The sequence below is a fragment of the Dermacentor silvarum genome, chromosome 10 (assembly GCF_013339745.2).
Source record: "Dermacentor silvarum isolate Dsil-2018 chromosome 10, BIME_Dsil_1.4, whole genome shotgun sequence".
Lineage (NCBI taxonomy): Eukaryota > Metazoa > Arthropoda > Arachnida > Ixodida > Ixodidae > Dermacentor > Dermacentor silvarum.
The window spans coordinates 59,003,789-59,023,968 of record NC_051163.1 but is presented as its reverse complement, the minus strand read 5'-3'; the positions used below and the strand labels follow the sequence as shown (position 1 = coordinate 59,023,968).

Below are 20,180 nucleotides of genomic sequence, written 5' to 3'. Positions count from 1 at the left end.
CAGCGCCGCCGTTCAGGGTGGTGCCAACCTTTGACCGCCCCCGCGCCGCGGCTTTCTCGCTGCGACGCCATATTGTGTCACAGCGAGCCGTTGCGATTGCTTGGTGCCGGTGCTGAGTTCGAGGCACAGTGCGCGCGGATGCTTCGCGGACGCTTCTACTTGCTAGACAGTGTTCAGCCGCATGACTGACAAGCTATCAAGTGCATCGTGTCGACATGACGGGCTGTTGTGTTCCCAAGTGCGCCGGATCGACGCGTAAAGGACTGCGTTGTTTTCGCTTCCCCCGGGACCCAGAGCGACGGAAGAGATGGGAAGCCCAAGTAAAGCGCGATCACTGGAAGGCAACGGATAACTCCTGCATTTGCGAGGTAAGTGTCAAGAATTTTTAGACTACCGCACCGTGTTTTTCATTTAAATAAGAAAGTATTCTCTGATCCTCGCTCACGTACCTACGTTCGCTCACGAACTAAGTAAGCACTGCACCGATGCTGTCTGAGTAGCGTATGGTTTGCGAGCGCGCGTCGCATAGGCTTTTTTCGTTTTGATGGGCGCAGTCTGTACCCTTATTTTAAGGACTGACGAAGATGCTTACCTGCGAAATAGTCTTACATTAGCTACGAATCGTCACTTAAGCCACCTATTTTCCTTTTTCACGGGAAGCACACATCGTGTAATGTGTCTCTTGTTTCCTTTTTTTTTCTTTTTTCGGTACTGGTTATTTGGGACTAAAGAACGCAGTGCTTCGTCTGGGGAGAGCGGCTGTTTTGTACGTGGTAAGCGAAACATTGTGATTTTCTCTGATTTCTCAGGAGATATCTTGCGGACCTCAGGGTGTTACGTTACATAGCTGATTTTTTAGACTTGTACATATTTGTAGCGTGGTGATCGTAAGCCGATGGCCATTCGTGCTCATTCCCGATCGTAGTGGGTACTGTGACGGTCTTTAAATGCCTGTGCACGGTATGCCCAGGTGTAGTAGAGTTAAGGGGAATCATGGGACCAAAAGTGTTTTGGCGCTTTCTGGCATGGTGTCTGTTGTAGCCTGTGCATTTCTTCGAAACGTGTGAAGCGAGGTAATACAGCATTGCTTCTGCTAAAATTTATTTTTAAGCACTGTAATGGGTTCTCTGCATTTACAAGGCAACTTTTCATATCAATAATCACTTTTGTTGTTTTACCTGTACTTAGAAACACTTTGAAGAGGACCAGTACGAGGGAAATCGACAGGATGGGCGCCGTCTGTTAAAGTCAACAGCCCTACATCATCATGGACTATATTTTTTAAGTGAAAAACATTGCTAATCTGTATTTGACTGTCTTAGTTTCATTTACGGTTTTTGTACGTGATATGTATGCAGTGTTGTTTATTTTTTCAATGTAGTTATCAGTGTTCTAATGGTTATTTATGAAATGTTCTGTACTCGCCATCGATGTGTTTGGCTGATGCGACGTATTCGATGGTAGCTGATGTATGTATTCTGGCTGGATATCTGGCTGGATATCTTGATTAATATTACCCGTGGTTGCGTTTTCTTGTTTGCATTCTTGTTTTCGATTTATATTGTGTGTAATAAGGTTGATGCACTCACTTGAACCCCCCCCCCCCCCCCCATGTAATGAATAAAAAAAAACTCTCCCTACCCCGAATTGTGTGTGTCGAGCCTACCTTGCGAATTAATTTTTTTGTCTCGTCTTTCAACACAACCTTCAGGCGCCACACAGTACATATAATTTTCATGTACATATCTCTTTCATGATTGATTGTACTAGACATTATAAGTAAATGTATTTTGTGCATCGTTTGATTTCTTGTGTGTACTACGCAAGATTGACACAGACAAGTTACGTTACATTTTTCTCTACAGCACTAACTAAACCTTATTTTCACATCGCAGTTATTTTTACACCAGCTTAATCCTGTCAGCACACAGTTTTGTGGGCAAAAAAAGCAAAAATTGCGCGTAGATATCGTCAAATAATTGCAACGAACGCGAAGAGCACGCGCAACGCAAGGGAAACTAACCGCCGTGCGCGAGTGGCTGGCTACGGTAAAGGAGGCGTGACTTGTAAACCAAAATACAACAGCGAAAAAAGAAAAACTTCCACACACAGGGGGTCGCAAACCTTATATACCAAGCATCGAAGCGCAAAAAAAAAATTTGTGCGTATTTTAAATATACACACGGCATATTAAATGTGATTGAATTGGCAACTTGCGGCATGTTCCCGGTGCCATACATTTACGTCTTCGACCTTCGACGAGTTAACGGCTATTGGTTATAAAGATATGCAGATGGGACACCGATAAAAAAAATCCTCATCAAGGCAAAGCACTTGGAAGCGCGCCGCGAGTAACACTTTATGAACGCAAGCATAGCTGAGTCTCAGCTCGTGTGACACAATATGGCGGCGCCAGCGGGGTTGTCTCCACCCTGGACGGCGGCGCTGGGCATCGAGGCACCCTATTAGTAGTTGCTTGTCAGCGACACCATGCGTGAGTAAACGTGTCGCCTATATCATTGCCTCCGAGAGTCGGTGGTCTTGGAGGCCGTGCTTGGACGCAGTCAAATGCCATACTGAGGAGGCAAAGAAGGTTGGAAACGTTCTCAATCTGTAGTAAGTTCATTTGCTTATTAACAGTCATGCCAACTGCACTGAGGAGGCGCTCGCGTGAAGTTTGATTTTCCCTCCACTGGCTCTATGTGCAGCGCGCATGGCGAGACGTAAACAGTAAACATAGCAACACTCTTACGGGTGCTACAAGGGCGTTACTAGTGTTTAACTCTCCACTATACCCACTTAGCACCCGTGCATACTCAGTGACCCCCCCTATTTCTAATAAGGGTGTGAGTGAGAACATGGCCGTCCGTCGCTCATTCCGATTTTGCTCGTGACCTCACCCGGTTAATCAAAATCGAAAATAAATTATTCGCGAATAAAGCATTCATTCAGTAATGAGAAGGTTAAGTGACCAATCGCCCAGCCCTAGAAATCAAATAATTAAAGAGAGAGAGAGAGAAGAAAGGGGTAAGGCAGGGAGGTTAACCAGAAGGTAAGATCCGGTTTGCTACCCTAATGACATTGAAGGACCGATATTGGAGATGACTTGGGCATTTTGGTAGTTTATGTTCACTTTAGGAATCAATATCTCAGAATTCATTCCAAGTGAATACACATTGTGAGCTTACAGGCTACAATTCCCAAATTGTAATGTGTGCCGTAACATTACTAGTTAAAAACTTTATTAGTGAATCTATGTTAATTAGTTGTCTATGCATTTATGATTTCTCGTGTAAGTAATATAGAGTTTTAGATTAGGGGGACGCAAGCATTGGCGCCAGCTAGCGCTTGGGGCCGCGGTATTGTGCATGCGCAGAGGGGCCTACGCATGCGCAGTACCGTGGCCCCAAGCGCTAGTGGGCCCCAACGCTTGCGTCCCCCTAATCTAAAACTCTCTAATATCCATCTCTTTGAATAATACAGCTCAAGGACTTGAATTGTGCTAACTGCCGCCGGCAGTTTCTAAAAATTATGTGCGGTCAAAAAAGATAATAACCTGTTATGAAGTCATAGAGAGCTGAAAGCAAACACCTTGCTCCTTGGCGGGAAAAAAAAAAAATTATTGTCCTCACACCGCCTGTGAGGTTACAATTTAGTAGTTATAATGATCGTGAAAATATATACATGGCTCGGTTGCGTAAAATGGAACCTGAAATGTGTGTAAACATATCCTAATTCTGCGCAGAGAAGTACCAGTGTGGGGACCCGGACAAGCCACCCAAGTCGTACACGGTACCGCTGTCACCGCAGCAGATGGAGTACCGCTGCGTGTCCGGATACAAACTGTCCGGCCCGAGCGTCCGTACCTGCCTCGAGTCTGGACAGTGGTCAGCGGCAGCCCCTAGGTGCCTGGGTAAGAAGGAGCTAGCGCAATAAATTCTCTGTGCATGGAAATAGTTTTTACCACTACCACTGTTAAAGGATGCAACAGTAATGTTGAATTGCATCACACGTACGAGGTGTGTTCAAAAAGAAACCGAACTTTTGCTATAACACCTTTACTGCTTACGGTACAACATTTTAAGTGCTGTCCCCTTTAAAGTTGTCCCCTCTACTGGCAATGCACTCTTCCCATCTTCTATTTTTGAAAGCCTCCTGGAACGCACTTTGTGGAATGGCGCGCAGGTCTCTTCTCGCATTGTCCTGGATCTCCTCTACGGTTTGGAAACGACGTCCTTTCAAAGTGGTTTTCAACTTGGGGAATAGAAAAAAGTCTGCTGGAGCTAGGTCCGGAGAATATGGTGGGTGGGGCACAACAGGAGTGTGGTGTTTCGCTAAGTAGCTGCGGACAAAGAGTGACGCGTGAGCCGGGGCATTGTCATGATGCAACATCCAAGCCTGATTTTCCCACGATTCAGGCCTCTTACTGCGCACAGAATCTCTCGAATGTGCTAGGATTCCCTGGAAAACTTCTTTGTTTACCGTCTGACCATGTGGCACAAATTCCGGATGGACAATACCTTTGCAGTCAAAACACACAACCAACATCACCTTCATTTTTGACTGACTCATGCGTGCTTTTTTTGGATGAGGAGAACCTTTGGCCACCCTTTGTGATGACTGCACTTTCGTTTCACCATCATACCATAAACCCACGTCTCATCGCCTGTTACGATGTTCTTAAGAAATTTTTCATTGTCATTGGCAGCGGCGAGCAGTTCCTAGCTGATTTTAACACAGGTCTGCTTCTGTTCGTCAGTCAACAAACGTGGCACAAATTTTGCACTGACACGACGCATCCAAGTTGGTCACTCAAAATTTTATGACATGATCCTACGCTGATACCCACTTCGTCAGCAACTTCTCAAACAGTCAAATGACGATTTCCACAAATCACAGTTCAAACTCTCTCGACGTGGTCATCATCTGTGGATGTCGAAGGTCGTCCAGGCTTGGGATCGTCACTGACCGACATTCTTCCGTCTTCAAAATGCTTGAACCAATCATAGCACTGCGTGCGACTCATACAGTCATCCCCGTATGCTTGGCTAAGCAACTGAAATGTCTCTGTGAAAGTATTCCCCAAGTTTGTAGCAGAACTTCACACACACACGCTGTTCTTCCAATTCCTTCATTTTCACTTTGGCACCAATCCGAAGAACAGCTTGTTCATGTGCTCACTTCAGCGGCTGTAGCTCGCCAACTAACGGTCAGAGCGAAATGCGGCAAATGGCAGTTTGTTGTTTAAACCTGCCGTTATATGCGCTTAATAGCCGCAGCGCGCTCCCTCTGCCAGTTGGCAAGCTATTTCAAAAGCTCAGTTTCTTTTTGAACACACCTCTTAAATCGTTCGACCAATAAGTGAATATTTATGTCGCCCGTAACAATAAATATGTGTCCCGTAGAAGTGAGATTACAAATTATTTACATGCACCGCGGTACAACCAAACCTGCCATGAGGCCTTAATAAACCATTATAAGTATAATTGTCGAAGTGGGGATGATTCTTATGTGATATTGTAGTCACGTTTTTGTAAACACCAAAAAATGGAATAATATGCCTTTATGGAAGTAAAAAACAAGTTCAGATGGTCACCTTTGTGCTTGATGCTACAAGCATTAAGATGAGATCATATACAATATCCACATATAAACGTTATATTATAAATTATATATAGAACCACCATTGTTGGTGTGAGCAGCTTCCCTTTACGTAAACCTTGAGCATCGTTCATCATTAATAAAACTAGAGTTACTAGAGTATGCTCAACTCTTGTATGCTGCAAGTCTTTCCATCAATGCAAGTGACTTATGATGCAAACGCAGAATAATCGCTAAGCGTTGATAAAAGTAGGACGCCAGCCCACATGAGTTTCTGCCTGTGTTGCTTGCACAACCTGCTTAATTATGAGCCCTAGAATCATTCAAGTGTTTAAGGGTTTTGTACTCACGTTTTGGGTTGAATAGTAAGCTTAATATACATTTTCGTGGCCTGGATTCCTGGCTAGCTATTCACTGTGTGCAACTCTGTGAACGCTTAAGCAATGTGTACAGTATGCGGCATTTTTTTTAGTTGTCTCAGAGGCCAGTCTTGCTGTCTGCTTAAAGCCCCGTGACATTTTCTCTGTGCCCTACACAGAGGCCGCATGCCCCTCCCTGGGTCCCCTAGACAACGGGAAAGTGGCAGTGCGAGGCACAAGCAATGGCCGCACCGTGCAAGGCAGCCAGCTCATCTACACCTGCGACCCTGGCTACATCCTGGAGGGCAACGACACCCGCACCTGCCTCGAGGACGCCCGATGGGGAGGACAGCAGCCACACTGCCAGCGTCAGTACACACCTCTCTATTTCAGTCGTAGTGATTTGAACTATCCCAGCAGATAGCAGAACCACATTAGATTGGCCAACATGTGACTCTACTCTTTTTTCTTCATTGTGTTATCATTCATGCACCAATCTACTAGTGGCCTCTACAAAGCCCTGTCACGATGTTTTCTCCAAAGCAACCAACAATGCTTGGGGATACAGAGACGCACTGAGGTAGCCAGTGGGTATGGTGTTCTGCAGCTGCACTTCGATGGGGGCAGAATGCAAGAATGCTTGTGTGCTTACTTCATCATCAGCCTATATTTATGTCCACTGCAGGACGAAGGCCTCTTCCTGCAATCTCTAATTACCCCTGTCTTGCGCTATCTGATTCCAACTTGTGCCTGCAAATTTCCTAACTTCATCACCCCACCTAGTTTTCTGCCGTCCTCGACTGCGCTTCCCTTCTCTTAGTATCCATTCTGTAACTCTAATGATCTACCGGTTATCCATCCTATGCATTACATGGCCTGCCCAGCTCCATTTTTTCCTCTTAATGTCAACTAGAATATCGGCTATCCCCGTTTGCTCTCTGATCCACACCGCTCTGTTCCTTTCTCTTAAGGTTAGGCCGAACATTTTTGATTGCGCTTACTTAGCCTCTAACAATGACATCTTTGTGTAGGTTGTTTTGAGATGTTAAACCTCACATTTTAATTTTTTATATATAGAGAGAGGGCCAAAGCAGTTATGCTGCAGGCTATGCATGTGGAGAGGGCCCCAGATAAATTCTGGCCCCATAGGTTTCTTCAGTATGCTCACGATATGATGATCTTTAGCATGCGCCTACAAGCTTTCTTGCATTATGCCTCATAATGCAGCGTTGCTTTGGTTACATGGCGTCATGTTGAGAAACAAAACCTATGGAATGTTAGACTGCATAGAGTACAGGTAATGGATGTGGCCTATTGAAATATGCTGCAAATGAAAAGCAAATAATATCTCGCTTGCATTTGTTCATGTGTTCATACTTCATTATTGCTCTTGTCTGACCTCTGAATGACCATTCAAGATAGCCTTCACACTGAGTCAGTTGTAGGCTAGCTCGCTGAAACTTCACACTGTCTCTCCATGCCAAAAGCAAGAGGAAGTGATGTCATATAGTCTTCTGAAATTGTTGTTTATAATGTTGCATCAAAGACTTATGTAGTGCATAAGCCCCAAAATGAGGTTCTCAACTCCTATTTGCATTGCATCTGACATGAAAATAATTTTGCTATATTTGATATTAATTATAATCATATATTCTTTATATGCAGACATTGGCAAGGAACACTTTAATATAACTTTGATAAATCTGATAATTTGCTATATCCGTGTTTGTTATATTGAAGTTTGACTGCATTGAAAATGTAGTACGTAATTCCCAGAAAAGCAGATGCGATGTATCATTCGGCAACAATCAGCGGTGATGACTAATTAAGTGGCTCATCAGGGTACAACCACTTGCTGATCTTGTTCTGTTTCACCAATAATCAATTATTGATCATGTCAGCTTCAGCTAAAGGGCACATTTCTGCATTCGTACACAGTGAATTAGTATGTTTCATATATCTTATTCACCATCAAGTACAGTGATTCATGCTGTACTTGAGAGCAGCAGCATAGAAAAATATTTACATATTCTCGCACTCCACAAGCACACTTGTACAAGTGGTGTTGTTTTTTTCACAATTTATGGACAGCGAGATGTAAAGATTCTTGTGCAAGGAATTTACTGGTGCTGCTATTAACAAAATACAATGGAAACTCATTATAACGAAGTCACATCTAGCACGAAAATATCTTTGTTATGTCTGATATTCAAGCATGTATTCGTTACACACTGACACTGGCGAACATCATGCTAGATTTACTACATTATCAGCATTTATCAAGGTTAGGCTGTACTTTGAAACATCTTTTTTGCTTTAAACAGTGTTAACACATATTGACTGTGCACATGGCAAGTAACAAGGTAGATTTTGCGGGCTACTGTGGAGGTAGCAGTGCTGTGTGAAATGGTGTCGTAGTAACCACAAGTGACATTTACAAAGCACCCAACTGGTACAAGACCTGTTTTAATAGTGTTGCCTTCCACTTTCCTCTTTCATATGCTTTTGTGGCTTGCAGCTGATAGAAGCAACAGAATTGCTATGTCAGAAGTGCGCTGTACCATCTCAGTAAACTTGTTACTCGCATTTATGGTACATTCGATTGACTGGTCGATCTCGAGTGCTCTAGAGCACTCTCGCGGTGCGGCCTGCATTCAGCTGGTCAAAATTGAGGGCTCGGAGCACATTTGTCGGTTTCATTCAGAGCGCCGCGCTCCAGCTCTGAGCACTCGAAGGCGCTCCCACCTTCAACCTGAACGCACGACCAACATCCGACAGAAACTCAATCACGTGGCTACTCAGATTGCTTTCGGAGCAGCTAGCACGTTCGGCTGGGGCAGGCTTTCTGGCTCCAATCTTGAGAGGGCTCCGCATCACTGCAAACCGAGTGGGAGCATGGTAGGAACCAGTCGAATGATACTGTTAGTAGCCCTTTCATAAGTGTTAGCCTGTAACACATTCACAAAATTCATGCGTGAATGCCCGCTTGGCTCACTACTTTCACAGCGTTCCTCAAATGCTCTCATCACAGACGCAGACAATTTCAAAACCACTGTACACCATGACGTTCGTTAGCGTCCCCACTGCACTAAGCTTTCTCGTGTTTTTACCACACTCCATTCTGTAGTGACTTTGATCCTTGAAAGTATGTGAAATAAATAAATCAACTGCAAACGTTGGTGACATCAAGGTCCAGTTTCTCAGTATTTGTTTTGGTGATAATGATAATAAATGTAGTCTGCAATTTGCTCTTTCAGCCGTCACCTGTGATGTGCCAGCATTCGAAGTCGATGGTGGAACATACACACTGCTCAATGTGTCCACGAATTACGGCGACTTAGCTGAGCTCAACTGCCACCTCGGATACGAAAGGCAGGGTGGCCCAACTACCATCATCTGCCAAGAGGACGGGATGTGGAGCACGCCTCAGGCCTCATGTATTCTCAGTGAGTGGCCCCACGAGCTTTGGTTACTGCAGAGAATCATTTAGCCTGTGAGCTTGCATATATGACGAGCTCCAAAGACTTATATCTTGTCTCTCATCTGTAGTATTGTACTTTTACAAAACTCAACTGAAGGCCCACCTATGAAATCAATATAGAAAAGACAACAGAGTTTAACAGGGCATGAACTTGGACGAGTTGGTAATTCATATGAAACTTGCAAAAGTGCGCTACCAACAGGACAGACGTGTAAAAGAAACAATTAAGTACAGCAAACCTGGCACAATGCTTGTTGAACTTGTTCCTTTGCTTGTGTGCTGTCTGTAGCGCACATTCTCAAGTTTAATAACAGAGTTTAATTAAGATAAGAAAAAGCAGATGTTTATTTATTTATTATTTATTTATTATTTATTTGTTTATTTATTGACCAAGTGATCAATCAAGTGATGATTCAAATAAAATAATATTGTGATATAGAGGGAGAAAAAAAGAGACACTTGTATTGTCTGTCAGCTGGTGTTATATTTGTGCTAAACTCGACAGGTGACACATCTATGCAATCAATGAAAAAAATATGAAGAGTTTAACCAAGATAAGCAAAAGCAAATGCAGATGTATGTATCGAATGACTGTAATATAACCGTTATGATAGAGGGAAAAGAAAGCTCAGGGTGGAAACACAATGCCTTACAGCTCTGTGGCACCTTATATGTAAGGACCAGAAGCTGCATTTGTAAAAAAAAAAGAGGAAGTTTGAGGAACAGTGCATCATTAAATGTTTGCGGAGTGCATAACATACAGGCATGCTGTGCTCACTATATAAGTAGGTGCAGAACACGCACTGTACAGTCATGCACTTCTACATGAGGCCTAAAACACGACTGAAGACCCTAAATGAACACTAGAAACTAAACACTAAGACAAACACTGACATAGTTTCACAACATAAGGACAGCTGAAACAGACCACATGGAACAGACCTTAGCTTGAAGCATTAGAAGCTGTGTTTCAGAAAGTTCAGTGAATCTCGAACATTTGAGGTACATACCATTCAAATGAGTGGACAAAGAACCCGTAACTCAGCCTGTAGTGCTGTTACAGAAATTACCCTATTTCCCAGACTATAAGTCGCACCCTTGTATAAGTCACATCGTCCTATAAATAGTCCTTGTATGAAAAAGTCTGTGTATAAGCCGCACATTTGTATGAGTTGCACCCTTTTGCATGGTCGGCACTACTTACCATGAACCAGAAATAATGCATTTATACTGCAATGCAACCACCTGTGTGCAATATAGCAGCAGAGGTTCCTAGCGTGTATCGGTTGCTATCAATATGCTGCGCACGATGTAAGAAAAAGCGTGGACTGAACTATCTGAGAGCTTCTTGTGGTTCTAAAGAACACAGATGATAGACATTCCATTGCAACGAAATCACAATAACAGCTGACTTTATTATGACTCTTAATTGTTGCTGGTCAAGACCACCAAACCCATCCTAATCCTCGTCTTCAGAATCGCTCATCGACAGTGGACTTACTTCGGGCAGCACTAGCATATATCCCTTGTCCTCTGGCTCATCATCACATAGTTTGCTTTCACAAGCATCAGTTTCAGGCACATTTACCCAGAGCTCAGCTTTCTTGATGCCAGCGGCAATCATTTGCACAGAAACAGAATACCTGACGACGCTGACCTATTTTGCCACCTTGTCAAATGACGCATAAAATCCCACATATAAGTCGCAGTTGTGTTAGATGTAGCAATGGAAATCATGAAAAAAGAAATGTGGCTTGTAGTCAGAAAAATATGGTACTATTGCAGAACGCACAGTGAGCAGCTAGCTATGCACCTTCTACACAAGGTGCATCAACCACACATACAATGCACTGATCAAAAAGGGCGGGTAACAATTCAGAGAGGCAGAAGTATATGTATCATAATGAATAGCTCAGTTTAAAATATCTTCTTTCTTTTCTTTTGATTCAGGACAAATGAGGCAAAAACTCAAGAAGGAGCTACCAGGAGCATCGAGCGACACAAGCTCAACACTCACCGGTGAGTATGGAGCCACATCACGCCTGGCATTGCTCAAAGGTGCATATGATTTCACATTCGGCTCATGAATGGCTCATGTAAAACACAGCTGAAATATGAAACAATTAACACTAATACTCCTACTATTGTGAATGAGTGGAGAGGGATCAACCTTACCTTGGGGCATTTCCATAACAATTAAGACATTCTGAGATTATTTCAAAAAGCCTGTTTGCCGATAGCTGTGGACGTGGATGGTTAACTTAGGCAACACAGCAGTTGTGCTGAAGTGACAATGTTTCACACTTCATCCAAGACCAAGCTGAACTCTCTGCAAATTATAATCTTAAGAAGCTGAATGCTTAGCTACACAGCTATTTGGCTATATTCAGATACGATTCCCAAATATGCCCTTATAAGTATAATACAGTCTTAATGTGTTACAATTAATAGTCACAAAAATGAACAGCTGCTGCTGCAGCTTGATCGGCAGAGCACCACACATCTTATGTGGAGGCTGTGAGCTCAACTTCCACTGGTGGCAAACTGTCCCATTTCCCTACTTTCATTTACTTTCCCAGTAAAAAAAATATAATGGCTAACACTAATACAACCCTTCCTTACTGTAATTTTAATGAAGCAAGAGAAGTTCATTCTCCTAAGCTCTTCTCGGAACCAAAGGATTCGTCGTCCTCCTCTTCTTCCTTTCGCCTCAACCAAGGCGTTACATTCCCCGTTTCGCAGACGAAGCCCACCACGGGAGTTAGGGCTGAGTGCTGGCGTAATATCGCTTGAGGCACGTAACATGCGCAAGTTGAGTAGCTAGAGCGGCGTCCTGGTGACCTTACAGGGCGACCACATACGTTAAACGCTAATGCGGTCGATGACTGTGAAGGGACCGGTATACTGAGCCAGGAACTTTTGGCAATAACCCTCGTCTGCGCTGAGGGTCCACAGCCACCAAGTCACCTTTTCGAATGAAACTGAGTCATGGCGGCGGTCATACCGCTCCTTGGAGCGATCTTGTGATGCAGAGTACGCAGTCGAGCAATTGTCGGACTTCTTCAGCACGGCACAAAGTTTCGGCAACTGAGTCCGCTGTATGGAGTGTAAAGGGGAAAATGGTATCCAGACAGCTGCGTGTGTCCGAGCATAGAGCAGGTAGAAAGGTGTGAAGTCCGTAGTTTCGGTGCTTCGCTGTATTGTAGGCGTAGGTAATAAACGGTAAAGTGTCATCCCAGTTCCTGTGATTGGATGATACATACATAGCCAGCATGTTGGTCAGGGTACGGTTGGTACGTTCGACAAGGCCATTCGTCTGGGGATGATATGGTGTTGAGTGACGGAACTGCGAAGTGCAGAGTCTAAGCAATTCTTCCACGGCGTCAGCGACGAATTGGCGACCACGGTCTGATGATACGCGAGGCAGACCGTGACGAAGGATTACGTAGCGTAATAAGAAGGCAGCGACGCAGTAGCGGTGGAAGATATCGCAGCTGTTTCCGCGTATCTAGATAGGTGATCGACACAGACGATGACCCAGCGGTTGTTGTTCGAAGATCGTGGAAACGGTCCTAACAGATCGATACCAACTTGCTCGAAAGGTGTAGTAGGTGGCGCTACAGGATGAAGAGGCCTGCGGAGCACTTGTCGGTCGCTTGTGACACTGGCACTTGTCACAGCTCGAGACGTATGCTTAGTGGAATGTCGCATCTTAGTAAAACCGCTCCTGTATTCGATGTAAGTGCGAATGAATCCAAGGTGGCCTGACGTCGGATCATCATGCATGACACGAGAATGTCACATTGCAGGCTTTGGGGAACAACCAGTAAATACCGCGCGCCACTTGCTGAATAATTTGTCTTGTATAACAGTCCATCGCGAAGGCAAAAGCGAACACTGGCCTTGGGACTGCAGGCATCGGCGAAAAGGGGGTCCAAAATAAGTCGTTGCGCTGTTCCCGCTGGAATACGGTGGCATCAGGAAACGTGAGAGACAGCAGCAAAGCAGGTGTCGAGGTTGTCCGCGTTATCCTCTGTTGTCGACAGTGGGAGGCGAGAAAGGCAGTCAGTGTCGGCATGACGTCTTCCACTTTTGTACGACACATTGAAATCAAATTCTTGGAGCCGCAAAGCCCAGCGTGCTAGACGACCGGAGGGGTCACGGAGGGTAACAAGCCATTTGTAAATAAAATTGATCCATCTCTCTTTTTTGGACCCAGTGTCTGTTGGCTATAGTATATGGTGCTTGATACACTAATGCCTTACCAAAGAGGACAGTTACAGAATACAAAAGCTCACAGCAGCAGCTCACAAATTAAAACCTCACACAGCTAAGCCAATGGATTACGCAGATTATGTGCACAGATGAACTAACAGTACTGTTCACGCTATTTTTCTTTTTCAGGCATGGTGGCAGCTATCATCGCCATTGTGTTCCTTTTCCTGCTTTCCATGTGTATCCTTCTCATACTCAAAAAGTAAGTGCAGTGAAAAGCTGAGTCACATATGAATGCAGCAAACCATGCCATTGCAAACATGAAGATGGCTAAGTGCTAAAAGGCAATGCATGCGGTGTAAGTCTAGAAAGAGTCCATCTAGTAGCTATTTAACGCTTTCTTCTGTACAGTTCTGTCATCTTTCAATGCCCTTATGAAGTCAACTGCAGTGGTTGAACAACAGATATGTCTCTCGAAGTTGTGTTTCAACACGGGCAGTTGTCTTTGTCTGAGCTTCCTGATGGAGACAAGGCCCCAGTCAAAACGTTGGGTCCAACGACATTCCTTTGCCCTGTAAACCTGTGTATCTGTCTGAGTAATTTTTGTAGTGCTTTCAAGTCAGCCCTTTCGCGAAATCAGCATTCCTTGTTCTACCACTGTACATCACTTCGAATCTCCATCTTCCTGTGAACCCCTGTCTTGTTTGAATGATCTTGTGTGTGTTGCAACATGCACCAGCTAGTATGTCGTGTCGCTCACATACCCTGTATGTCTGGCAGTTTTGATGACAAAAATAGCCTAATGTATAAGTTTCTGGGCAAAAATACACTAGTTATTTTTGTTCGCGCTCTCGAGGCATGGAATGGTGATGCGACACAATTAAATGATTCATGCTGTTTTGTAGTGCATAAACAAAACAAATGCAAACGGGAAAATTTAAACCAGAACAGCAAGGTTAGAATATTTCGGAGCCAGAGTAACATACAAGTGTGCTTGATTAGAGCTTCAGTGTCCACTACAACGTCTAATGCCTTTACAGAAAACTAATTGCACCCATATACAAAATCCATTATGTGTTGATTGTTTTAGTGTATGAATTGTCATGTTCATGTTTCATTCGCACACATGCATTGCATCTTCGTTTCATTTACTGATTCTGTCAGCCCTATCAGGCTACTACACAAGTGATCACGAAATGTATAATACAGCCATAATCATTCGTACAGCACTAAAAGATACAAATGGCTCATACACAACTCGCATGATGCTTGGTTAAAACAAAAAGACCAAGAAGAAAACACCGTCAATCAAAGGCGAATAATAGCAATAAGGACAGATATGCAAGTTCAGCACTGTAGTGCACCAGCAGGAAGCCTTACATGAAGCACTGCATTGATCTGCCCATTTTCAACTCGCAGGAAGAAGTACTTTTCAAGGGCCAAGAGCCAACCAGCGAAAGTGCCCAGCACTGGCCTCACAGCCAACAACGGAAGTGCCAACATCTCATACACGGACAGCAGCGGAACCATCTACCAGAACGAGGACTTCTACATGGAGATACCGCTGAAGACTGCGCAGCAAAATGGCTCGACCGCAGCCGCACACAATAACAACCACCTCACCAACGGCAGCCATCGGGCGAGCCTCAAGGCCGAAGGAAGCGGAGACCGCCGCAAGAGCCTTACGCCGAGCCGCAAGAGTTCCCTCTCGTCGAAAGAGAACATCTACGAAGAGATTGCCTTGGCTTCCAAGCATCGCAGGCTCTCTTTTGGAGGTGTCACGTCCATCACGACGGGCCCGACGCCCAGTGCAGGAGTCACCGTCGTCCACACGGAACTGCCGTCCACAGCAGATGAAAATCAGGACGATCGGGAGTCATCACCAGCACTGTATGCCAAAGTTGATTTTGATCAGAAGAGGAAATCGCGGCTTATCAAGGAGCAAAGGTGAGTCGGCCTCCTGTTCTTGGGAGTCTGCGAGAGAAAAGTCTTTGCATATACAGTAATGTGCATTGGTAGCGTGTGACTAAGCCTTTCAGCTAGCTTGATATTCAGCTAGCTTGGTCTTCGGCGGCCGTATGGTATTGTATGGTCTGCTGTTAAAGGGAACAGCTAACTAGAAGTGAATGGTATAAAACTTGGCATTTCTTCTAGCTTTTCAGAAAAGAGTGGCTGATGTGAAGCATGGTAGACAAGCATCCACTGATGAATGATTATTTTGTAGACTTTCATCTGAAATGTTATTTCCCATCAACACTGGAGTACTAGTTAGGTGTTCCCTTTACGAGTGGACTGCACTGAACACCTTGTGCATTATATGTTCAGCTGTACAAGCACTGAATCTCCTATACAGTTGCTTCTTATTGCAAATTGTTTGGATGAAAACGCAGAAAGCACAACACACACAATCCTCCAGTTCCAACTACTTCTTTATTTTAAATGTTCAAAATGCACCTTGTCCTGTGTTGTCATCTTTACATGCAGAACAAACTCACCCAAACTTTTGTTTTATTGTCTTCATACAGCAACTCGCTAGCAACAAACCAGGTTGTTATAAAATTCATGTTGTTCAAGTGTAAGCAAATGCAGGTTTCTCGAATTGTATACCGATTTCTATTTTACAGTACGGTGATAACCATGCAACATTTCTAAAGCAGCAACACATGCTACTAAGCACTGTGTTGCTGATATGCAAAAAAATGATACAGCAGTCTGGCCAGGTGTAGTGGGACTAACAAGTAGGCAGTAGTCTCAAAAGAAGCCCAGATATGTTACAAAGTATATCATAAAACAGACCAGAACAAGTGATAGGTTTCACACCCAGATAACTTATATTTAAAATTCAACGCTTTCCAGTAGGGAATACGCTCCGTACTTAAAATAGCCATGAATGATGTTTTAGAAGGTGGTACAGTTAGCTTGTTGAAGATGTTAAGGCTAAAAGTTGTGAGAATGTGATCCTCATCATTGATGAGCACATCTTGCATTGATTTAAGGAATTATGGTGCATGCTTAAATTTCTTTATTCCTTGTTTTTCTTTTTTTAATAATGCGGTTGCTGTTCTTCAAGCTTCAAGTGAGAGACAAGAATTTGAACGAGTGCACCATTCAGAGCCTCAGCCAAGAAAGCAATACTAAGCACAAAGATGTGCAAAGATGTAGAAAACGTTTAAGAATTCTAAAAAGTCATAGAAAGCTGCAAGGTATTCTTGGAAGAAACCCAACAGATGCACAGAGCCCAAATGCGCTAACACAATGCAAAACTGGGAGCTTGAGATTGATTGATTGATTGATTGATTGATTGATTGATTGATTGATTGATTGATTGATTGATTGATTGATTGATTAATTGAGAGGAAATAGACAACCTTGATGACCACACCAGAAGTGTTTAGTATGTGGTTGACATCTGAACATTAATCAGCATTTTGGGGAAGGGAGAAAAGGTGCAAAAGAGCGTGCAGAGAGAGGGATGGATAGATGGAGGTGGGCTTATATGTATGAATGAATTAAAACACGACGTAAAATACAATGCCCTGCATGCCAAGAGAGAGAGGGCAGGGAATTTGGCAGCTCCACTCGCAGAAAATACTGTAAAGTTTGACATACAGTCGAACACATACAGTCAGGAATGCATGCCACGCTACTACACAAATTACGTAAATGCTTTGATGCTAGCCTGAGGAGAGTGCCTGTGCAGCAGGTCCCGACTTTTAAAAAAAATCTGAGCAGAACTGGTCTATGATGACAAACTAAGTATGAGAATAGCATTTTTTTAGAGGTGAAAATGAATTTAATGAACACCTAAATGAGGGTTTATTGCTCTATGTACGCTTTGTACCCTTCATTAGAAATATATTTCATAGTTGGTCTGTAGTTGGTGATGATATGTTGTGATGAGTATTATGAAGAGCAGAACATACCAATGGCAAATAAATACCAATGACCCAAGTTGCATTTCAGTTGGATAGCTAGATAGCCGGAAAGTAAACTGGTCTGGCAATGCCAAGAATGCTATTCGCATTAAACATACGGAAAAGTTCAAGCCAGGCAGCACAGAAACACAGTCATGTGTACAGCTACTGAAAGATGTACGAGCGAGAGATTATTACTACTTAAAGACCAGCAGCAGTTTGTGCTGGAAACCCAAGAATTAAAAGAACATGCACAAAAAAGCATGACATCCTGTTCTCCCTATCTTTCTACCTCATAGCCTTTTCTAGCATAAACAAAATGGTGCAGCACACCTCTTTAGAAACAATAAAACTATGAGAAATGGTGGAATGCTATACACCCGTAAATGCGCTACAGTAGCAAAGTTATATTGTGAATCTTATGCCACGACCAGCCCCACCTTGTAAATAAATAACACTGACATTCTCTTTTTCTTTTCCTTTGCTTTCTCTTGCAACCGCATCAACAGGACTTCATAGGTAATGAATTAGCATAGAACGCACTGGTTCTTTTGCATATCATAGAGTGTAGCAACATGTGATTGTGTGTCTCAGACTTGCAAACTTTTCCCTCTCCCAACAGTGAGGACTTGTCGAACAAACCTGCCCCACCAAGCGGCGTCAAGTTACGTGACCTTCCTCCTATACCACCTCCAGACGAGGACGAAGACTACCACCCCTCGGTGGCCATGTCTTTAGTCGGTGCCGTGGCCCCGCTGGTGTCGCTCGCGCCTCACGTCGTGGAAGGGGACAATGTTTACGTGGACCACCCGCTCGGGGCGGAGATCGTCAGGGGGACGTTGCACACTGGAATGGTGGACAATGAACTCTACGCCACATCAGGACACAGCTAGTGCCCGTCGTGCACTCCCCCCCCCCTTCCTCAAAACTGTGCACCAAGTGTGGACAACATGTGTTGTGCGTCATTGTGAGGAACAAACACTTCTTTATCTCAGGGCATGACTCCCATGGAAGCAGTAGGCATTGTAAGGTCAGCCGGCGCGTGGGAATGGTACAGACGTCCACGCTCTTGCACTGGGCACTTGAGTAGTGCGCTGAATGGTGGAGAAAGGTACTATATTGTTGTGTTGCTGCTTGGTTTGAATGACAGTGCTCGTTGACAGTAGTAGTCACCTGAACCACGTAAGTCACACAGTCTTCAGCGTGGTGTCCTAAACATAGTACTGTAGCTGCTTTGGTAATACCCTTTATTTGATTTGCAGCACGGTGCTTAAGTGTTCTAGGCAAGGGCACGGATGACTGTACTAGATGGTCCTACCTTCAAGGCTGAGCTAAGGCCATGCTCAATTGCAAGCGACTCTTCAGTTGATCCATCAAAGCTTAAAGTGAGAATAGCAGCGAGATAGGACACAGAAAAAATCTGTTGGTATCTACACCTCTCTTTGTTTTCTGTGTCCTGTCTCAGCATATGGCACTGTATGCGTCACTCTTTATGTGTCACGTATTGGCATTGTTTTTGCCAGACGTGTACCAATTGGCACACACACACGCAGTGTTGCAGACCAGTCAAAGGTTTGCTGAATCTTGAAGTGTGACGCAGTTAGTCTTAAGCATCAGCTGTGCATCTGGAATGCTACTATACAACGAAAGCACATGCTATTATCGAAAAATCTGTAATGTCTTAAGAACATGTTACTTGTGCTAGTTGGTCGCAATGTTTTTAGAAAACATGTGCTGGAAACGCTCAATCGTGGGATTTCAAAACAAAGTCAACCAACAGATATATAAAAACAAAGAATTCATTGCTTTCACAAGCACAATGGCATTAACCATAAAGAAGTAAAAAAGCATGCTTGGAAATTTCCCGAGGACTGATGATGCCACCTTGAGACTGCATTGTTCATAACATGGCCATCTAAATCACGAAAAACAATGTTCAAGGAGAAACTGTGATGCTATGTTACAGCAGTGAGAAAACAGTGGGTAATTCATACCAAGGTATGACAAGCAACAGCAAAACAAGCCCGTGGGCATGAAGTCTTGGTCTGCAGCAGAGGCAGATCTAATGGCTCAATCGTGGCTTGTAGTATTGTCCCAGTGTTCCACATGGTATAAGGATTCTATATCATTTGTGAACCTGTTGTAGATGAGTCACAAAGTCTTTGGCTCTTGCAAAGCAAGAAGTGCTGCATTTATGTACATTCTTGGTTGAAACACATCCAAATATACATGGTTAATTAACCAAAAATAATTATTTCTTTCTAGAATATATTTAGAAGACTTGGACCAAGCCATGCACAAACCTGTAAATCATGATTTTGAATAGTGACACATCTTGTCTCTTCTTCCCACTGTTTTTCTATAGCATTCTCGCAGTGCGTTTTCAGAAGTTTTTTTTTTCTTTTTAAATTTAAAAGCATGTACCATGTTAATTACTGTTCTGCATTTATGCATTTTCAAATTATCACAGTTTATTGTGAGTGCTGTGTGTAATGTGATTTGTATTGTTGTAAAGAGCTATTCAAAAGTGATACCGGTGAACCTAGTACTGAAATGTGAAACGTTCACCATGCCGCATGAGAGTGAGGGTGTGGCGCTTGCCACGATAAC

The 20,180-nt window shown here is 43.7% G+C and overlaps 1 protein-coding gene across 2 annotated transcripts in view; it reads left to right on the top strand.

Moving 5' to 3' along the window:
• Nucleotides 1–19,492, top strand: part of LOC119432024 (CUB and sushi domain-containing protein 1) — a 145,718-nt gene extending 126,226 nt beyond the window's left edge. The window contains exons 6-12 of one of the 2 annotated variants that reach the window (XM_049657686.1): nucleotides 3,746–3,913; nucleotides 6,140–6,328; nucleotides 9,218–9,406; nucleotides 11,392–11,499; nucleotides 13,846–13,918; nucleotides 15,076–15,603; nucleotides 18,193–19,492. In XM_049657686.1, the coding sequence (XP_049513643.1) occupies nucleotides 3,746–3,913; nucleotides 6,140–6,328; nucleotides 9,218–9,406; nucleotides 11,392–11,499; nucleotides 13,846–13,918; nucleotides 15,076–15,603; nucleotides 18,193–18,463 (1,526 nt within the window). In that variant the 3' untranslated portion in view covers nucleotides 18,464–19,492. The remainder of the gene's footprint in view (nucleotides 1–3,745; nucleotides 3,914–6,139; nucleotides 6,329–9,217; nucleotides 9,407–11,391; nucleotides 11,500–13,845; nucleotides 13,919–15,075; nucleotides 15,604–18,192) is intronic. The other variant, XM_037699473.2, reaches the window with a different exon arrangement.
• The last annotated feature ends 688 nt before the right edge of the window (nucleotides 19,493–20,180 follow it).